Source organism: Mauremys mutica, chromosome 2 (genome assembly GCF_020497125.1).
Source record: "Mauremys mutica isolate MM-2020 ecotype Southern chromosome 2, ASM2049712v1, whole genome shotgun sequence".
NCBI lineage: Eukaryota > Metazoa > Chordata > Testudines > Geoemydidae > Mauremys > Mauremys mutica.
In genome coordinates this window covers 199,390,754-199,408,934 of record NC_059073.1, presented here as the reverse complement: position 1 = coordinate 199,408,934, position 18,181 = coordinate 199,390,754, and the positions used below count along the sequence as shown (strand labels likewise).

The following is an 18,181-nucleotide window of genomic DNA, read 5'->3' as shown; positions in this document are numbered from 1 at the left end:
GACTGACTTCCACAGAATTATTCTTTACTGATAACAGTGCCAGTAAGATCATAGCCAGGCTCATTTGGTTTCTAGATAGGACTTCAGTCCCCAGGACTGTCAATCAAGCAACTTTAATGAACGGGAAATTCATAGGTAGCAATTATTTTAATTTTAAAATAAATAATTGTCCTACAAGTTTTATCATAGAAATCGGAAAGACATGAATGAGGCCAACCTGGGACTGAAACATGTAAAGTATAGGGCATTACATACAACTCTGTTAAGAAAATTTTGTATATTAGATATAGCCTCCAGAGAGGCGAACTTTCATCTGTCAGTGATGTCAACTGCAGTCTTAGACATAAGCTCTAGGGATAGCGAAATCATCTTGCTCTCTAAAATGTGACTCCTGCTTTGGGGACAGACTGCTGGTATGATTTAAAGAATGTTGTTTTATAGGTTTGGTTGTTCAGATTCGAAAGGCAATAGGGATTTTTATTTGCTATCTTTGTGAGAAGAGAAAAAAGGAACTAAAGAAGCAGCAAGGAAAAAATAATCCATCCCTATCTTATGGTTTGACAATGATGAGATTTCTTTTCCCTCTTTTGTCATTAATTTTCCAGGGAGAAGATCCATTACATTCGGACAGAGGGTACACATGGGCTTGAAAAGTTGTCCTGTGATGCAGATTTAGTAATTCTACTGAGGTAATCAATTTGAACAAAAACAGAACTTTGTCACTCATGGTACACAAGAAGTTGGTTAGCTGTCTCCACCCTATGTTTTTTGACATATTTTAGGTGATTGACAGAATTTGTTAAATCTAGGCTGATCTCTGCTAGGGCCCTATCATGATTACACAGGGATTCATTTGTCCTGATAGCCAGTTGGTTTTCATAATAATTCAACCACAATATGTGTGTCAAATCATACTTTCCGGAAACTAGTCCCCACTGGCACAATGAACTTTACCCTCCGATTGCACTGAACGGTAAGGTTTGGGCTTTAAGGATCAGATTAGAAATGACATCTTAAATTTTCCTGTGGCATTTTGAAGTGCAGAAATGTGGTTCACACCTCTCTGAATAACTATCAGATGCAGATTATAGGAATGTCAGTTATGCCACTGGCAGTGCTGTCCAGGAGGCTATCTCATATTAAGGAAGAGCTGAGCTACAGTGGAGTGAACAACCATTACTATGTATTGGAGGCAACGCCTTAGTAATGTAGGCAGGGTCTTAGCATCTTTTGGAGCGCCAATGAAATTATCGCTTTAGAGCCTAGGATAATCTGATTTATGTGGCTCAACACAATGAAGGATTACATTTCTCCATTGCCCTGTGTTTACACTAAAACACATGCCACCCAAGTTGATTTTGATTGGAGTTACACAGCCCACTATATCTAATGCAAGAAGTATACGACTTACTCCAACTACCTATACCTTGATGCAGATGATCAGAGAGCCATGCAGTGGCTATAGCAAAATATCTGACCAAGACAAATCATAGTCAAAAGGGAAACAATTTGTGTATCAATATGTATCCCCTGTTCTTGCTTTTGACCACTGGATGTTGCTGCTTTTACCATTGCCTCAAATCTTGGCTCATCCATCCAATTTGGCACTGTCTTGGCATGAAAATGCCTAATGGAACTCACTTTGTTATGGTAAATTGAAGTCTTTGCTCCTTGAGACCCTGCCTGGTTGGGAAGATCACTGTTTTATGCATCTGTAGGTACTGATTATTATGTTGTAAGTCATGAGCAAACGAAGGGCTGCCCAAACTGATCCTTATAACAGAATTCCGCTGTACTGAATTCTTGTGCTTCTTCCTGTGTAATGAGTGTAAACAGGGCCTGTCTCTATCATTTTTCCTTGCAGCCTCTTTGAAGAGGATATTATGTCCTACATACCCTTGCAGGCTGCCTTCCACCCTGGCTACAGCTTCTCTCCTCGCTGTTCTCCCTGCTCCTCACCTCAGAACTCTCCAGGTAAATGGAGGGGAAACAACACAAGCTCGTGTGTTTGTTGTGCTTCTCCATCTGATAATCACAGAGGGGTGGGTGTCAGCTGGTATAAATTGTTGTATCTCATTGACCTCAAAGAAGTTGTGACAGTTTATACCAGTTGAGAATTGGCCCCAGACAATTTTTCTGCTAGTGTTTGGTTATTACACAGAATGCTGTCACTTTCATTTGTCTCATGGGACACTGATGCTAGCAGAATGGTGGGAATCAGAGATTGTCCAAGGAGAAGAATATATGGTCTCAGCTTCCAAATAGTTAGGGGAGATTAGACTGAGAAGGGGATTCTGTGTTCTGAGTCTAATCTATTGACATGTAAGTACATTCTTTAATATGGATATTAGACGGGAGGAGCAAAGACCAAATCACATCTGTATGACAAAGCTTTCAGAACTCCAGTAAACAACTATAAGCCAAACTTAATAGTGTTTCCAAGACTGCTCCTTCTCCCAAGATTCATAGATTTTAAGGCCAGGAAGGACCATTAGATCATCTATTCTAGTCTGACCTCCTGCATGTCACAGGCTAGATAATTTCACCCAGTTACCCTGTATTGAGCCCCATAACTTATTTTGACTAAAGCATGTATTCCTGAAAGGTATCCATTTGTAGAAGATTGTTTCCAAGTGCTGTATATCTCTGAAATATTGTCTGTGCCAAGGAAATTGAGCAGCAGGTGGCTCCCTTTAACTAAACCACTCAACCCTAACTCAGAAGGAGACTGAATTTGTCTGCACCTCCACCATGCAACTGGTTTGGTAGTCATTTTGAGTGACATCCCAGGAATATGATCTTAAATCAGCGTAGGCTATTTTCAAAGCCACCTGAGCTATTTGGACATCCAGTTCCTATTAAAGTTAATGGGAATTGGGTGCCAAATGCCCTGATGACTTCGCAAATACCAGTCTTAATATTTTTGTGGAAAAACACTGACGTCTTGTCTACACAGGGGAGATCTTTGAAAAAATTCCTATTGTTACCACTGGATTCGCTTATTTCAAGTAGGGATAAACTTCAATGCAAATTGTGGGTTTTAATGTCCTCAGCAGGGATTTGCACCTGTACTGACTACTGATCTAATGGGGCAGATCTCCAGTTTGCATGAGATTTAAACATTTGACCAATATCCTCACTCATTGGTGTGTTGAGAGACATGCAGTGGCTTTTAACCTTTTTTGTGGAAAGATGGTAATATGACAAATAGGATTGATTTGAGTGAATGTACTATTTGTTCATCTGTACTACTGGTTGCATCAACCCAAAATAACCAGTAATTACTTCTGTTGTGTGGTGTAAAAAATATTCTGACAGAACAAGAGAAGCTTCACTGGGGATTCTCCTTGAATGCTATATAAATGTGCCTTTCTGTTTTATCATCTGAGTCAAATAGTAATGTCCTTCTGTTGCTACAAATGAGTCTTCACAGATAGTTTGTGCTTAACTAAATGTAAACTTGTTTCCTTCTTCTGGAGGCTTTTCTGCCAAATTTTTCATAAAAGGACTTGTTTTCATTGTCTCCTCTAAAGAGATAGGGAAATGAGATTTCATGGATCCCATTCTCTAATACTGATTGCTATGATGCTCATTTACACAACAGAACTAATTGGCTCTTTCAGAATTCAGACTTCAAAACAAAACAGGTCCCAAATTGCTGAAAATCTACTGTTAATGTGAAAATGTAAGACTTCTTGCTGACAGAAATCCTCTCTTGTGCCACAAAGGTTTTTGTGTTTATAGCTGAATGTCTTTAATATACAGAAGGCATTTAACCCAGAAAACCCCAATTCCCATCCAGGCCTGGGCCCCCTAGAAGAGCTAAATAGAAGTGCTGCTTTGGATTCAAAGGGTTAATCCTGCCAGATAATGAGATCTCCTGGAAGATGGTGAGGAGAGAGTTTTCAAGAGTATATCGACACCTAACTCCCATTGATTTTCCATTCCAGTCAATGAGAATTGAAGACTCGGGAAGCATAAAGGGACCACAGCCATCATCTTGGTCATATGATGCAGCTGTCCAGAAGTGTTGGGAACCACAGAATTATAGTAACTGATGGCTGCATTAATGACAAATAGAACATGAAAATAATGAGCAATCAGAAATTCTGCATGTACCAATAAAAGTTCATATAATATTTTCTAGCAAGTTGTAACTGAAAATACCAGGTGTATGAATAAGACCCTCTTTAAAAGATTTTTAAACTCTATGACTTTGATCTTTTCCCTTCTAGGATTACAGCGAGCTAGTGCAAGAGCGCCTTCTCCATATAGGAGAGACTTTGAAGCCAAGTTACGCAATTTCTATCGAAAACTTGAAGCCAAAGGATATGGGCAAGGTCCAGGTAAAATTAAGTGAGTATTATGTCAAATGATTAAAATAATTTAACATGATGCATGGGTCTTGTCACTGTAGTAATGAATCAGGAGATTGATTAGATATACGTGAAGATACATCGTTATCGTGGTTTCAGGAATGAAACATTAGATGATGTATCTATGTATTTTATCCAGGAAAAGTGTATGTGTACACACACACAGAGAGAAACACGTAAACAAGAAAACAGGCCAACAAGAGGGTTATATCTGGGGTGCTTTATTTCTCATGGATCTATTTGTTCCTACACTCCTCCTCTACCTATTTTAAGGAGATGTTGGTATTTCTAGCTATATCAGTAATGGTAGAGGAATAACATGTTAGACAAATATGAATGATATTGGGCCAATACACTATTACAATTCTGAAGTAACTCCAAATCCTTTGGCTTTACTCTGAGTTGACATGTCAGTGTAACTCAGGATGAAAATTGATTGTTGTAAACATTGTGGGCTTGAGTACCTACAGCTCCCATTGATTTGAACTGGCAGTGCAGGTGCTCAGCACTTCTGAAATTCAGGCCCTATCAATTGCTCTCTATTCCCCATTGCACCTAAATATTAGTTAGACTAGCTCTTTTTTTCATTCTGTTAATATATTTTTGGGATCTGACCCTGTAATTCTCTGTCACTCCGTTGTGGAGTTCACATTCCAAACAGCCTGGTAGCTGGCTTGCCTCTCTGCAGCATTTTCCATGGATAGTTATAGTAATTGGCTAAAGCACTGTATGCTTCTAAGGTATTTCCTGGGCATCTGGTTGAATTCATGCATCAGGCTGGCTTCATACCAAACCACATGTGTTGTGGAAAAAATATCTGAAAACCAGTCAATTTATTCTAGGCAAATGTCATCATCAAACTATTCTTGCACTGTCTGAGGAGCTCTAGCCATTGGTTATCTCCTTCAGAGTCCTGCCAAGGCAGACATGAAGAACATTCCAGAAGGACTAAGTGTCATTACATTTCAACTATATATGAAAAATAAGAACTTCTTGTATAGAGGATATTTTTACAATAGGCCAAGCTCGTAAGTAATCTTTGAAACACTGAGCTATTAATTAAAGATATTGGGAGAGTAAATGGGGCCATTTAGTGGATATAGGTAAGGACTGATTCTCCCCTTGCTTACACCACTGTTTCTTATGGAATAATGCCATGGAAGTCCACTGGTGTAAATCCAGTGTGAGATCAAAATCAACTCTAGGAAGGTAGAAAGGCCAGAGGCCCATCTGCAGCACTCATTTCTGTAGAAATGCGATGGAGAGCCTTTGGGGTACAGCAAGATTTTGAACCTAACTATCACTTAGAGGAGAAGTCTACCTTTCAGTCATAGAGTAAATCTTAACTAAACAAATAAACAAGAACCAATAAAAGGCCAAAACCAGCCTTTTGTACAAGCAGGCATAACTCCATAGACTTCAATAGAATTGCATTGTCTTATTCCAGGGCTTAGTCTGACCCTTTAATAGCGTCTGTTTCCCTTTATGTATATTTGATAATAGCACCTCTCACTCCCCTTCTCAAGAGTTTCAGGCAGTGCTGATTAACAAGATCTTTATTACTATGTTCTTTTGCAGGTTAATTATACGGCGTGATCACTTGCTGGAAGGCACCTTCAATCAGGTGATGGCTTATTCACGCAAGGAGCTTCAGCGAAACAAACTCTATATCACGTTTGTTGGAGAGGAAGGGTAGGGAACTATTAAATATTGTGCATTGTTAGAGAGCCATTGCATTACAAAGCAAGTATGGCATTGGGAAAAGGCTGAATCTCTCTTGTTGTGCATTAGGTTTTACTTGTTACCTTTGGGGAGGTGAACTGGTGTGTGTAAAATTAAAAACAACCCAAACCTTTGTACTACTTAGTACTTCTCCATGCTGAGCACTTCTACAGTCCCTGAGTTCTTCTAAAACATTAACTGATTAAGACTCATCATCCTGGTGCCATGGGCATTATCCCCATTGGACAGTGGGGGAAGTGAGGCACTAGCCTAAGTAAATATCAGGTTGTTAATCCTGCTCTTCAACGAGCAATTTTCACTGCATCTTTAACATGAACCTTTGTTGCGGTTGAAAAAATGTTTTTCTCACTCACCCTAGCTGAAGTGAGAAGCATAAATACTATTAGAAGAGCCATTGTTACTGTCACCCGGAAGCAGAAAGTACTGGAAATCTCTTGAGGCGTCCTTTTTTTGTGAGACTTCCTGGCTGATCTTGCAAACCCAAGAAGTTCAGATGAGATTCCAGTAAACAGCTGAGTTTTTGTTTTCTTGTCCAACCAAACCCGCAAACTCCTCACATCAACAGTTATGCTCTACATGAGGCTTCATCTGCAAACTTTAATTAAAGAAAGACATTTTGAATCTCTCCAGTGTTTCAAATAATGAAGGCTTGGAATCCTGTTTTAATTGTGTTGTGCATACAATCTCTTATCAGAAACACAGAAAAGATTTAGGGACAAAAAGGGAGATATAGTTTCAGCTCCAAAGATGTTGGGGCAGCTGGCAGAGTGCACAGCAATCGCTGCTGATTGAACTTGCTAAGGTAACAGATCAAGTAAAGAGTTCTGTAGAGTTTAGTTCATCTGGAGATAAAATGGAAACAGAGTAAATCACCAGTCAGAAAGGGGGTTACTTTTAGTGCTGTTGATATTATGGAATTTATTAACCCCTTAAATTGTGAACATCTATGGAGTCAGTGTCATCTAAAAGTTAGAGAACTTCTGTTATAACAAGTTCTGTCCCTGACTCTGCCGCCACCTTACAGTGTGACCAAGGGTAAATCGTTAACCTTTCCTTTGTCTCAGTTTACTCATCTGGAGAATGGTTCTAATATGCTAACAATGGCCCATGTAATGAACTTTACTAGGTATTTCCCCCTAATTCCCAATAACTTCTACCATGTTTGGCATAGTATCCTGCAAATCATAAAAATCGAATTCATTTACATTTGAGGCCAAAGATCCTGCTGGAGGCACCCTAATGTGGAAAATGAGGAGGTGAGCAGATTTAATGGTGCAAAGTGCCCTTAATGACCCATGTTCCTGGCAATGTGGGGTACATAGGGGGAGCCAGCACAATACATAAATTGGGCAGCGCTGGCTGTGAAGGGAATGTGTTGAATTAATATATCTCCCAGAAGCCTTCAGTGCAGGGCTCCTATGAGGGATTTCAGAGACGCAGGTAGGTTTAATTTATACCACCTTGCACCAGCCGTAGTGAATCTAGCCCCATATCTTTATATTAATTGAGCCAGATTTTTATCAGAAAAATAATTTGGTCCAATCTCCTTCACTTTCATGGCTTTCCTCTGACTGCATACTTAAGAGTCAGAGCTGCTAGGAGTTAAAGGGCCATATCAAAATGTAGCATTGAAAGTGAGCAAGACTGCCTTGTGCCTCCTTCCAATGTGAATGACTCAGACATACAGCCACTTGCAATTATGCTACTCTAACTTCAGCCTTATTATAGAGTAGGCTGATCCAGCTGCAGAATTTTCCACCTCCTTTGAATTTATTAAATGTAAAAAGTAATGCCTGTCTCAGAAACCATTTTGGCATTAAGTGATTTATGGCTGCAAGTGGTTCTTTCTTATTACTGTGTGAAGGTTTATATTAGACTAACCATAAAAGCTGCCTAACATTATTGCAGGACAGTCTGTTTTTAATAAATCCATCTTGTTTGGGATTAATGCATTCATGAAGCATTTTTTAAATAGTTGAGATAATTGAAAAAGGTCTGATTTAAAAGGAGAAGAAAGAAAGAAAGAAAGAAAGAAAGAAAGAAAGAAGTCATAAATCCAGACTGCAAGGCTTAGTTTAAATGTAAATGCCCCTCTCCAAGATACCAAAAAAACTTGAAACCACCAGAAAACTAAAAAAGCACATGTTAACCAAATGAAAAATCACCATACCAGTTTACAGGAGAGAGAGTTGTGTGAGGAACCACAACCACGCATTGTAAGAAAGTACCCAAGGTTTGATATCTTGGGACTGGAATGTGTTTCAGATTGTATACTTATGTAAGCAGTAAGAACCCTCTTTTACTCCCCTGTGTGAGCTACCCAGACCATGAATCTAGGTGTTCATAATTAAGCAGATAGCCCCCTGTAGAGCAAAGAAATGTGAGAAGTCTTGTCTCACTGCTGCCCAGCGGAGAGAAGGGATGCTGTGCAGTAGCAAATTATTACTGCATGGAACATAGGGGATATAGGAAAAAGCTATATTCAGGGATGTGTCTGTCATGATACCTTCCAGGAATGCTAATTGGGGAATAATGCAGCTTATGCATCATGACTTGCTGAAGTCTCTTCCTAAAATTAAAACGTGGAAGAGGAGAATTAGCATCAGTAAACATGTTAGAAATTATTGTCTGAAAGTAAGACATTAGCCAGTGCAGATGCAAAGCTTGAAATGCACACAGCTAGGAATGAGACTCATTGCATCTGAATTTCCTTTCCAGCTTGGACTACAGTGGTCCCTCCCGAGAGTTCTTCTTCCTTCTGTCTCAGGAGCTCTTCAATCCTTACTATGGCCTGTTTGAGTATTCAGCCAATGACACTTACACTGTACAGATCAGCCCCATGTCTGCGTTTGTGGAAAACCACCTTGAATGGTAAGGTCTGCTGTATAAATGTTAGACAGAATGAAACAGTCCAGTTGGATCCACATGATGAAGGGCACATGTGTTACAAATGCTGTCAGTTTACATCAGGTTCCATGTAAATCCCATTCCTACCATTGTCAGGGGGAGTGAGATTCTTTAGAAATGGGGCAGGAGAAGAAAGCAAGAAAGAGGGAATGTCTGTGTGTAGGTAAAATAATAGGGTCTGAAAGAGGAGGAGTTAACAGGTCTCTTACTGAAATGCACTATCTTATCACTGCATGCTCTGACACTAAGGCATTGTTTGTGCCCATGTGTGAGTGCACAAGATTTAGTAGAGTAAGAAGATTCAAGGAGCTTTCTTTTATCCTGCTATCCTTGCACTCCTGTGCAGAGGCCAGGTACAATTGCTGTTCTCCAAGTCACTTGAATGCAAGAACTCAGCAAGCCCAGAGAGGGCTGGGAGTGGCATGACTGTGGCTCTGCCCACCCGTTGCCAACTAGCCACCTGGCTTTGTGTCCGGACATTGAAACCCCATATTGCTCCCCATCAAAGAGTAATATTTGTGCTGTCTCTGCACTCCAGGCAGCACTGTTCCTGCCTGTGGCACACCTTCAGGTGCTTCTGCTGAGATGAAATATCCCACACTGCCCCCTACTGCAGGCTGTGCCTGAACAGCACACTTTAGCCCTAAATAATGCTGTAGCCTCTGAAATAGCTCAGTTTTTGTGTGATGGGACCATTAAGAATGGGCTTTCCTCACCTTCAGTGTAAACAGTTTGCTGTTTCACATTTGTTTTTATTGCGTGCCTACGGATAGTATTCTGATCTTCTCAGTTTACTGTCTGCCTCTGCATCTCTCTGTCTTTTGGGAGTTGTTTTCCTTTTGATAATTTCAGATGTGGTGCACTGAATTGTGGGCAGCTGATTCCGAGCTTTATTTGTTCCCTTTGAACAGAAGCACTTGTTGGGATTTCATCATGTTAGCAAAACATTGACATATCAATTATTCCTATTGATGTTTTTCTTTATTGAGGGAATCTCAGTAACTCACATCAGAAGGGTTTTTTTTTAGTAGAGTATAATACGTGCCTCATTCAAGTTGTGAGTTCCATATGTCCTTCTGTTCTTGTAAACACTTCCTCCATCCCATTAGCTTAGGGGAGGCAGTAGGAAGTCTCATACCAGTAAATTGTTCCATTTGGGATCTGGTATGTGGTTGCAGCGGATGGGTAATATATATATGCCTGGGATGCAGTAGTGGTGTCTGAAATAAATGTTTGGTACATCACCACTCTCATGAAATTGAGTACCATGGGATCGATGACTTGTGATCTGTAATACATATATCAGAATGCCTCCCCACCATCATTCTCAATGAGTGTTCAGTTCAGATATTGCAATGCTTCCTATGGCTGGCCTAGTTTCTGATGGCAGAAACACAAAGCCTTCCATCTGCTTTTTAAGCAGGGTTGCTGAACTCCAGAGTTCAGTGGCTGTAGCTATGAAATGGATGCATTTTGTTTTCTACGTACTGCACCTTTCCAATTTCTAAAAATTCTTCCTGTGAGACGAGTTTAGCAGCCATTTTGTCCTCAAGTGTGATAAAATACAGCCTGTTGGAGAGGGGAGACACACTGTGCTCTCTCCTACTTTTCTTCTCTCTCACTTTGTTGTCCTCTTAATATAAAATGGATGTAGACTGAAAGTTCTCTAGCTTGCTTCTTGCTTACTTATATATACACACCTGTCCCTAGAAATTTCCACTGCTTGCATCCGAAGAAGTGGGTATTCACCCACGAAAGCTCATGCTGCAAAACTTCTGTTAGTCTATAAGGTGCCACAGGATTCTTTGCTGCTTCTACAGAACCAGACTAACACGGCTACCCCTCTGATACTTGAAAGTACTTGGTTGCTCTTTGTGAATAGAAAATGTATAATACAGAGACAGACATGTTCAGCCATCGTTGGCCAGAAGGATGAGTCAATCATGCAAAGGGAGGACCTTGTGAGTAGCGAAAGGAGTTGTAAACCAAAATATGGGAGGTTTGCAAGAGCCAAGAAAAAAATAAACAATAGGGTGGCTGTTGAGTAACAGCGCTTGAACCCTTGTGGATATAATTAGCTGAGGCCAAAATCTCATAATAAGCCTGATCAGTTTCACAGCTGGCTTTTAGTATATAGATACATTTTCTCTTGCTATGCATACTGATTAATAGATTGCTATTAATATAAAGACAATATTTTACCTCAGATATACACATGCAACTCCAGTTGACTATACTGGTAGTTCTATGCATCCATCGGAGGCAGAATTTGGACCCAGCATTTTAAAGTCCAAAGAATGGAATTAATCCATTAAGGGTATATAGACTCATATATCTGAGGATAGGTTATAAACCTGCCTGTGGTTGTTTGTGTGTGAGGAGTGGGACTTTTTTTAAAGCTCTCAGCGTTGTCCTAATTCGACTCCCATTGAAATCAATGGTAAAACTCTTCTTATTAAAATGTATCTATCTTAGGGTTTCTTATGGCCCCCCCTTACCATAGTATCTTAGCACTGGGGACAATAATATTCCTCTCGCTCCCAGATTTGTTGTGAAATACCTAACTTACTGATATATGTAAAGTGGTTTGAGAGCCTCAGATTTAACTCGCTGGATAAGTGTAAAGTATTAATATTAGAGTCATTTTAAACTTTAAAGTTTGAGATCAGTCACAAAAATTACACAATCACAGATTGTTTCAGGTTTGGGGTTTCCTTGAGCCTTGTACCTTATTTATGGCAGACTTTCAGTAGTGCAAACAGCTTATCATTCACATGGAATCTGTCCTTGGGCCCCTTTTTCTTTTAGGAAATATTGCAAGTCCCATCAAGAGGTACATAGTGCAAAAGGCATCTTTAGCAACAGATGTTGGAATTTTCTCTTGCAGTATGAATGCTGATGAGTTTGGGATAAAACATACATAAGAAAATATTAACTGTTGTCCAGGCTGGGGGAATTGAGAAATCCACATTTTCTCTCCCAGCCAAAAAATTTTAGTTCTCCCCCCAGTAATGACTTATTTCATGCCTTGTTCCTTTTGCAAACAACATTCCAAATCCAGAGTGAGCACATCAAAGAACAGAGTAGTCATGTGTATGCCAAGTGAAAATTGAGACATAGACTGGAAAATATTTCTCATTTATGGAGAAACTGAGATTTAACATTTTTCCTACAAGCTTCCACTGAATAAGACTTTTTTCCAGGTCTCGTGTAAATGTTGTATGCACAAAACTAAGAGATATCACACATACTCATGTTTAGAAATTACAGTAATGGAAAGAAAAGATATCTGAAAGGAATCTAATTAAATCTTTCTCTAGAGTGAAGAAGTGTAATGGGAAAATGTTGGCTGTATGTAGTAGATTATACCTTGGATCCATAACCATATTGATTCTTCTTTATCCATGCAATAATAAGTCATTATATCTTATCTAGTCAGCCTGTCTAGCTACCTGTCTGAATATTTATAAAGCAACCAATCACGATGGTATTTAGGCAATATATAACAGCTGTGCTTGTACAGGCTTCAGAAGGTGAAGGCTTTCCCTGTCTGCTGAAAATAACATGACACACTTGCTGAAGAAGTCCCTCTTTCCCCAAATAAATTAACCAAGTCCAGTGGTATGTGAACATAAGAACATAAGAACGGCCGTACTGGGTCAGACCAAAAGTCCATCTAGCCCAGTATCCTGTCTACCAACAGTGGCCAATGCCAGGTGCCCCAGAGGGAGTGAACCTAACAGGTAATGATCAAGTGATCTCTCTCCTGCCATCCATCTCCACCCTCTGACAAACAGAGTCTAGGGACACCATTCCTTACCCATCCTGGCTAATAGCCATTAATGAACTTAACCTCCATGAATGTATCCAGTTCTCTTTTAAACACTGTTATAGTTCTAGCCTTCACAACCTCCTCAGGTAAGGAGTTCCACAAGTTGACTGTGCACTGTGTGAAGAAGAACTTCCTTTTATTTGTCTTAAATCTGCTGCCTATTAATTTCATTTGGTGACCCCTAGTTCTTGTATTATGGGAATAAGTAAATAACTTTTCCTTATCTACTTTCTCCACATCACTCATGATTTTATATACCTCTATCATATCCCCCCCTTAGTCTCCTCTTTTCCAAGCTGAAAAGTCCTAGCCTCTTTAATATCCCCTCATATGGGACCCGTTCCAAACCCCTAATCATTTTAGTTGCTCTTCTCTGAACCTTTTCTAGTGCCAGTATATCTTTTTTGAGATGAGGAGACCACATCTGTACACAGTATTCAAGATGTGGGCGTACCATTGATTTATATAAGGGCAATAATATATTCTTATTATTATTCTCTATTCCCTTTTTAATGATTCCTAACATCGTTTGCTTTTTTGACCGCCTCTGCACACTGCATGGACATCTTCAGAAAACTATCCACGATGACTCCAAGATCTTTTTCCTGATTTGTTGTAGCTAAATTAGCCCCCATTATATTGTATGTATAGTTGGGGTTATTTTTTCCAATGTGCATTACTTTACATTTATCCACATTAAATTTCATTTGCCATTTTGTTGCCCAATCACTTAGTTTTGTGAGATCTTTTTGAAGTTCTTCACAGTCTGCTTTGGTCTTAACTATCTTGAGCCGTTTAGTATCATCTGCAAACTTTGCCACCTCACTTTTTATCCCTTTCTCCAGATCATTTATGAATAAGTTGAATAGGATTGGTCCTAGTACTGACCCTTTGGGAACACCACTAGTTACCCCTCTCCATTCTGAGAATTTACCATTAATTCCTACCCTTTGTTCCCTGTCTTTTAACCAGTTCTCAATCCATTAAAGGATCTTCCCTCTTATCCCATGACAACTTAATTTATGTAAGAGCCTTTGGTGAGGGACCTTGTCAAAGGCTTTCTGGAAATCTAAGTACACTATGTCCACTGGATCCCCCTTATCTTTCTTTTGGTAGAAAGAAAATGATTGTAGGCAATGACCCAGAAAGATCCCCTCTGTGTTCTTGACCATATCTGTGGGACAATTGAAGTAGAGAGAGCCCGTGAACAATCCACCCCAGGTTTTCTATCAGACCCAGTGCATGCTGGGAGAAAGGACAGTTGGGAATGTTAAAAAGTTCTTTACTGACCTGCAACAAAGTTGGATATAATATTCAGTAAATCCTCTAGTTCTCTATCATAATGCTGAATTCTTAGCATATTAATAAAAGGCTCCCAATAGCCTGTGACAGCAGCTTCTTACTTGCTTCCCTGTTGACATTCCTTGGAAAGAATTTTGAAATGGCTTTCAGTTTTGCAGTAGGACTAATTCATTGGGGTCCATGGTCAGTCATTTATTCGTGAGTATAAAGAGATGCTTTTGTTCTGGTGGTTTTCCTGGCTTTCTTGTGCTTGTGACATTCTAGATCAGGGGTCGGCAACCGGTGGCTCATGGCTCGCCAGGGTAAGCACCCTGGCGGGCCGGCCCGGTTTGTTTATCTGCCGCGTCGGCAAGTTCGGCTGATCGCGGCTCCCACTGGCCGCGGTTCGCAGTCCCAGGCCAATGCGGGAGGCAGGAAGCTGCGGCCAGAACATCCCTCGGCTCGCGCCGCTTCCTGCCTCCCGCATTGGCCTGGGACCGCGAACCGCGGCCAGTGGGAGCCGCGATCGGCCGAACTTGCCGACGCGGCAGATAAACAAACCGGGCCGGCCCGCCAGGGTGCTTACCCTGGCGAGCCGCGAGCCACCGGTTGCCGACCCCTGTTCTAGATGATGAAGCCCATATGGGACTGGATCAAAGTTTAAAAGGATGCAGAGAGACACAAGACACTGATATTTAGCAATAGTCATCTGAACCATCACTGGGAAGGCACTGCAAAAACACAACCATTGTGGTAGGATCAAAACTTCCTCTATCCTAGGGATGGGAAAACTTATTTGTCTTATTTCTAACCCACTCAAACATTGTAAATCTGGAAGTTTAACTTAAGCGCCAAAGATTATTAGGTTTGCTTTCCATGTGGTGAAAAGTGGAGGAAGGGAACTTTCTCTCTGTTGCCCCACCTCAAGATGGCTCTTCTCAGACAGCAATTTCTGCTTATTTTCTTTTCCTGTTCAATTTTGTGTATCTCATGGAAGTAGAAAACATCCCAACTCTGCTTGAAAGGCTTGAAGAAGATTCAGTGTGCCTTCAGCGAGCAACTGGTTTATAATGTGGGAAATATCAAGACGCGTGCATGCGCACAAATACACACCTATAAACACACCTTGGAATCATTGCTAGACATAATGGTATAAAGTAGTCAGTGCCTCTCATTGTGTTCCCTATGGGCCTGATTCTGCCACTCTTATTCAGGTGGGATTTTCCTTACTCTCTGCGTAGTCTCATGAAATCAGTGGGACTTTTTAAGGAGGAAGGTTCTAGTCATTATGAGGCAGTGTTGCAGAACTAGACTGTAGTTCTGTAATCGGATCTGTGCAGATGGACAAAGATACATTTCGCCAGACCCAAACAATGGCATGTCAGTGCTTCTTCACTGCTCAGGTGATTACCCAAACCAGACTGCTAATGTAGCTATAATTCAGCCATAATATAATTGAAGTTCTACTTGTTGGCATGGAACAATTTATCATTTGCTTAATTTTAATAGTGGACATTTACTCCCCACCTCTGCTGTCAGAACTCAGTCTGAGAGTCATAACAAGGACACCCTTATCTTTTCAGCTGCATCTGAATCAGACAGTGAGGATGTTTGCAAAACATGGTCAGATAGAAATCCTGTTTCTCTTTCTGTGTCTGTCTGTTTACAAATGTCTAATACACCCTTAACTGTAGTAACAAGGAAAATCCTAGAGACTGGGCCTGATTCTTCTCTTACAGCAGTCTCACCCCAGTGTAACACTATTGACTTCAATAGAACTCCCTCATATCACTTTCCTGAGAAAACTCCAGCAGGTCTAAAATACTGCAATAAATACATTTATTGCACCCAGCTTTCAGCAGCCGGGTCAACTTGATTTGAACATTTTACTGTTAAATATATAGGGCTTCTGTCCCTAGATCATTTAAAGTATGTCTACATATATGGCAATGTGTAGAGTACAGACACTGCCCAGCTAGCCCGGATATAAATAGCAGTGTAGATGGTGAAGCAGCGCTTAGGCATGTAGAGTACTGACATGCCAGAATCTTAGGGTATGTACCCTACATGGACACCCAAGCAATGCCTCCCCCGTCTACACTGCTACAGTGCTGCCTTCCCACTGCTTCAGTGAAAAGCTCTGGCAGTAGGGAAAGACTCTGGCAGAGGGGAGGCAGCAGGGAAAGACTCAGGCAGCTCCCCACTGCAGTGACTTTCCCTGCTGTCTGCCCCCTGCCAAAGCCTATCACTGCCCCGTGTAGCTACACATCACAGTGTGGACACACTCTGCTTTTCAATATGGCATGTAGCTACACATACATTACACTCTGCCACCAATGTAGCCAAGATCTTAGTTGATCTTTTATCCCACCCGTCTCCATAATCCGTATGCTTTAGGATTTTGGTTCACTGGAGGTTTGTAAATATAAATCAGAGACAGCAATTAAAGGAACAAAAGATTACCCCATCTCTTCCCAGAGAACCATAACATTTATATGGACAGACAAAAATCAGACATAAACTTTCATCAGGAGACGCAGAGGATTATGCTAATTTAAAACATCTTTGTTTTCAGAAAGGGTTAATGACAGCATTTTTATTGACATGATTAGGCATTTGTGGACTTCACAATTACTAGATCACTTGTGTACCTGGATACTGGTACTGTGATGCCATGGCTACTTTATAAATATTTAGAATGTGCTAGAAATACCCTAAGACTGAGTTGATCTCTCAGACAGTTCCTTGCTTTTTTTGTTAAATAAAGCCTTGTGATGGGATATGCAAACCCCAGACTTGAGAGCAATGGGTTAAGGAATAGCTTTGGGCATAGCTCCGGGGGAGGCAGGCAGTGGAAGGGAGCAGATGGATACTCTGAGTGGAAAGTATTGCCCAGGTGCTCATTGCCTGAGACGTGACAATGCAGACCTGAGCTAGGCAGTTGACTGAGTGTGCAGGTCAGAGACTGAGTGTGCAGGTCAGAGACTTGACTGAAGATTCTGTGATTTACTCTGTGAAGCTAAAGGAGACTGGGATAGGAAGTAGTCTGGGGGGGAGGCGACTGGTTAGCACCCCAATGTACAGAGTGTAGCTGCCCCGCCATTGCGCCCTGGACCAGAGCCCAATGGAGAGTATGAGCCCAGGCTCGCCTACCCACCCCGAGAGGACTGTATGACAATAGGAGCCTTCACCATGAGTGAGATACCAACTGGAAAATATGTCCAGACCCCAAAGTCCCTGCTGTGTTAAAGGGGAGGACTGGAAACCCTTGGGGCTAGTCTACACTTACCAGCCGGGTCGACACGGTGAGTTCGACTTCTCGGAGTTCGAACTATCGCGTCTAATCTGGACGCGATAGTTCGAACTCCGGAAGCGCCGCGGTCGACTCCGGTACTCCACCACTGCAAAAAGCCGCGGACTTCGATTCCGCGGCGTCTGGACGGGTGAGTAGTTCGAACTAGGGTACTTCGAATTCAGCTACGCTATTCACGTAGCTGAACTTGCGTACCCTAGTTCGACCCCCACCCTTAGTGTAGACCTGCCCTTGGAGTGGGAGCACTGAAGGGCAGTATTGTGTTTTCAGTGGTCAGACAACCAGCCAATCCCCACCTGACCACTAGGTGTTGGTGTTGGTGGGTGTTCACCTTCTACAAGGCTGAAGACACTTATGTAGTGGGAGCATTTTAGAGAACCTGAGTGCTGTAAACAACCTCTGTTTGTGCAGAGATTTAAGATGGACCACATAGAAGTGGTTATGGTTTTAAACACAGAGGGCTAAGCCTTGAGCAGCTGTAAATTCACCTAGCTGCATTGGCTTCAATGAAAATCGGCCAATTTACACCAGCTGAAAATCTGGTTCAGTGTCCCTTGCTTTCCTTTTTTGAATTTGTCCATGGATGTATCCATTTGTATGAGCACTGAGAGTCAGGCTGTGAGTAAGTTTCCCCACACAACCAGTTCACATTCGCCTTAACTTGCCACAACCCTACTATTCCAGCCCTGGATTTCTCCTGATCAGATATTGCCAAGCTGTGTTGTTTCT

General features: G+C 41.3%; 1 protein-coding gene across 5 annotated transcripts in view; it reads left to right on the top strand.

Annotated features, from left to right (window-relative positions):
- HECW1 (HECT, C2 and WW domain containing E3 ubiquitin protein ligase 1) overlaps window positions 1-18,181 on the top strand; it is a 398,524-nt gene that overhangs the window by 340,464 nt on the left and 39,879 nt on the right. For all 5 annotated transcript variants that reach the window (XM_045008223.1, XM_045008222.1, XM_045008225.1 and 2 more), the window contains 5 exons: window positions 606-689; window positions 1,865-1,974; window positions 4,236-4,356; window positions 5,955-6,068; window positions 8,838-8,990. In XM_045008223.1, coding sequence (XP_044864158.1) covers window positions 606-689; window positions 1,865-1,974; window positions 4,236-4,356; window positions 5,955-6,068; window positions 8,838-8,990 — 582 coding nt within the window. The remainder of the gene's footprint in view (window positions 1-605; window positions 690-1,864; window positions 1,975-4,235; window positions 4,357-5,954; window positions 6,069-8,837; window positions 8,991-18,181) is intronic.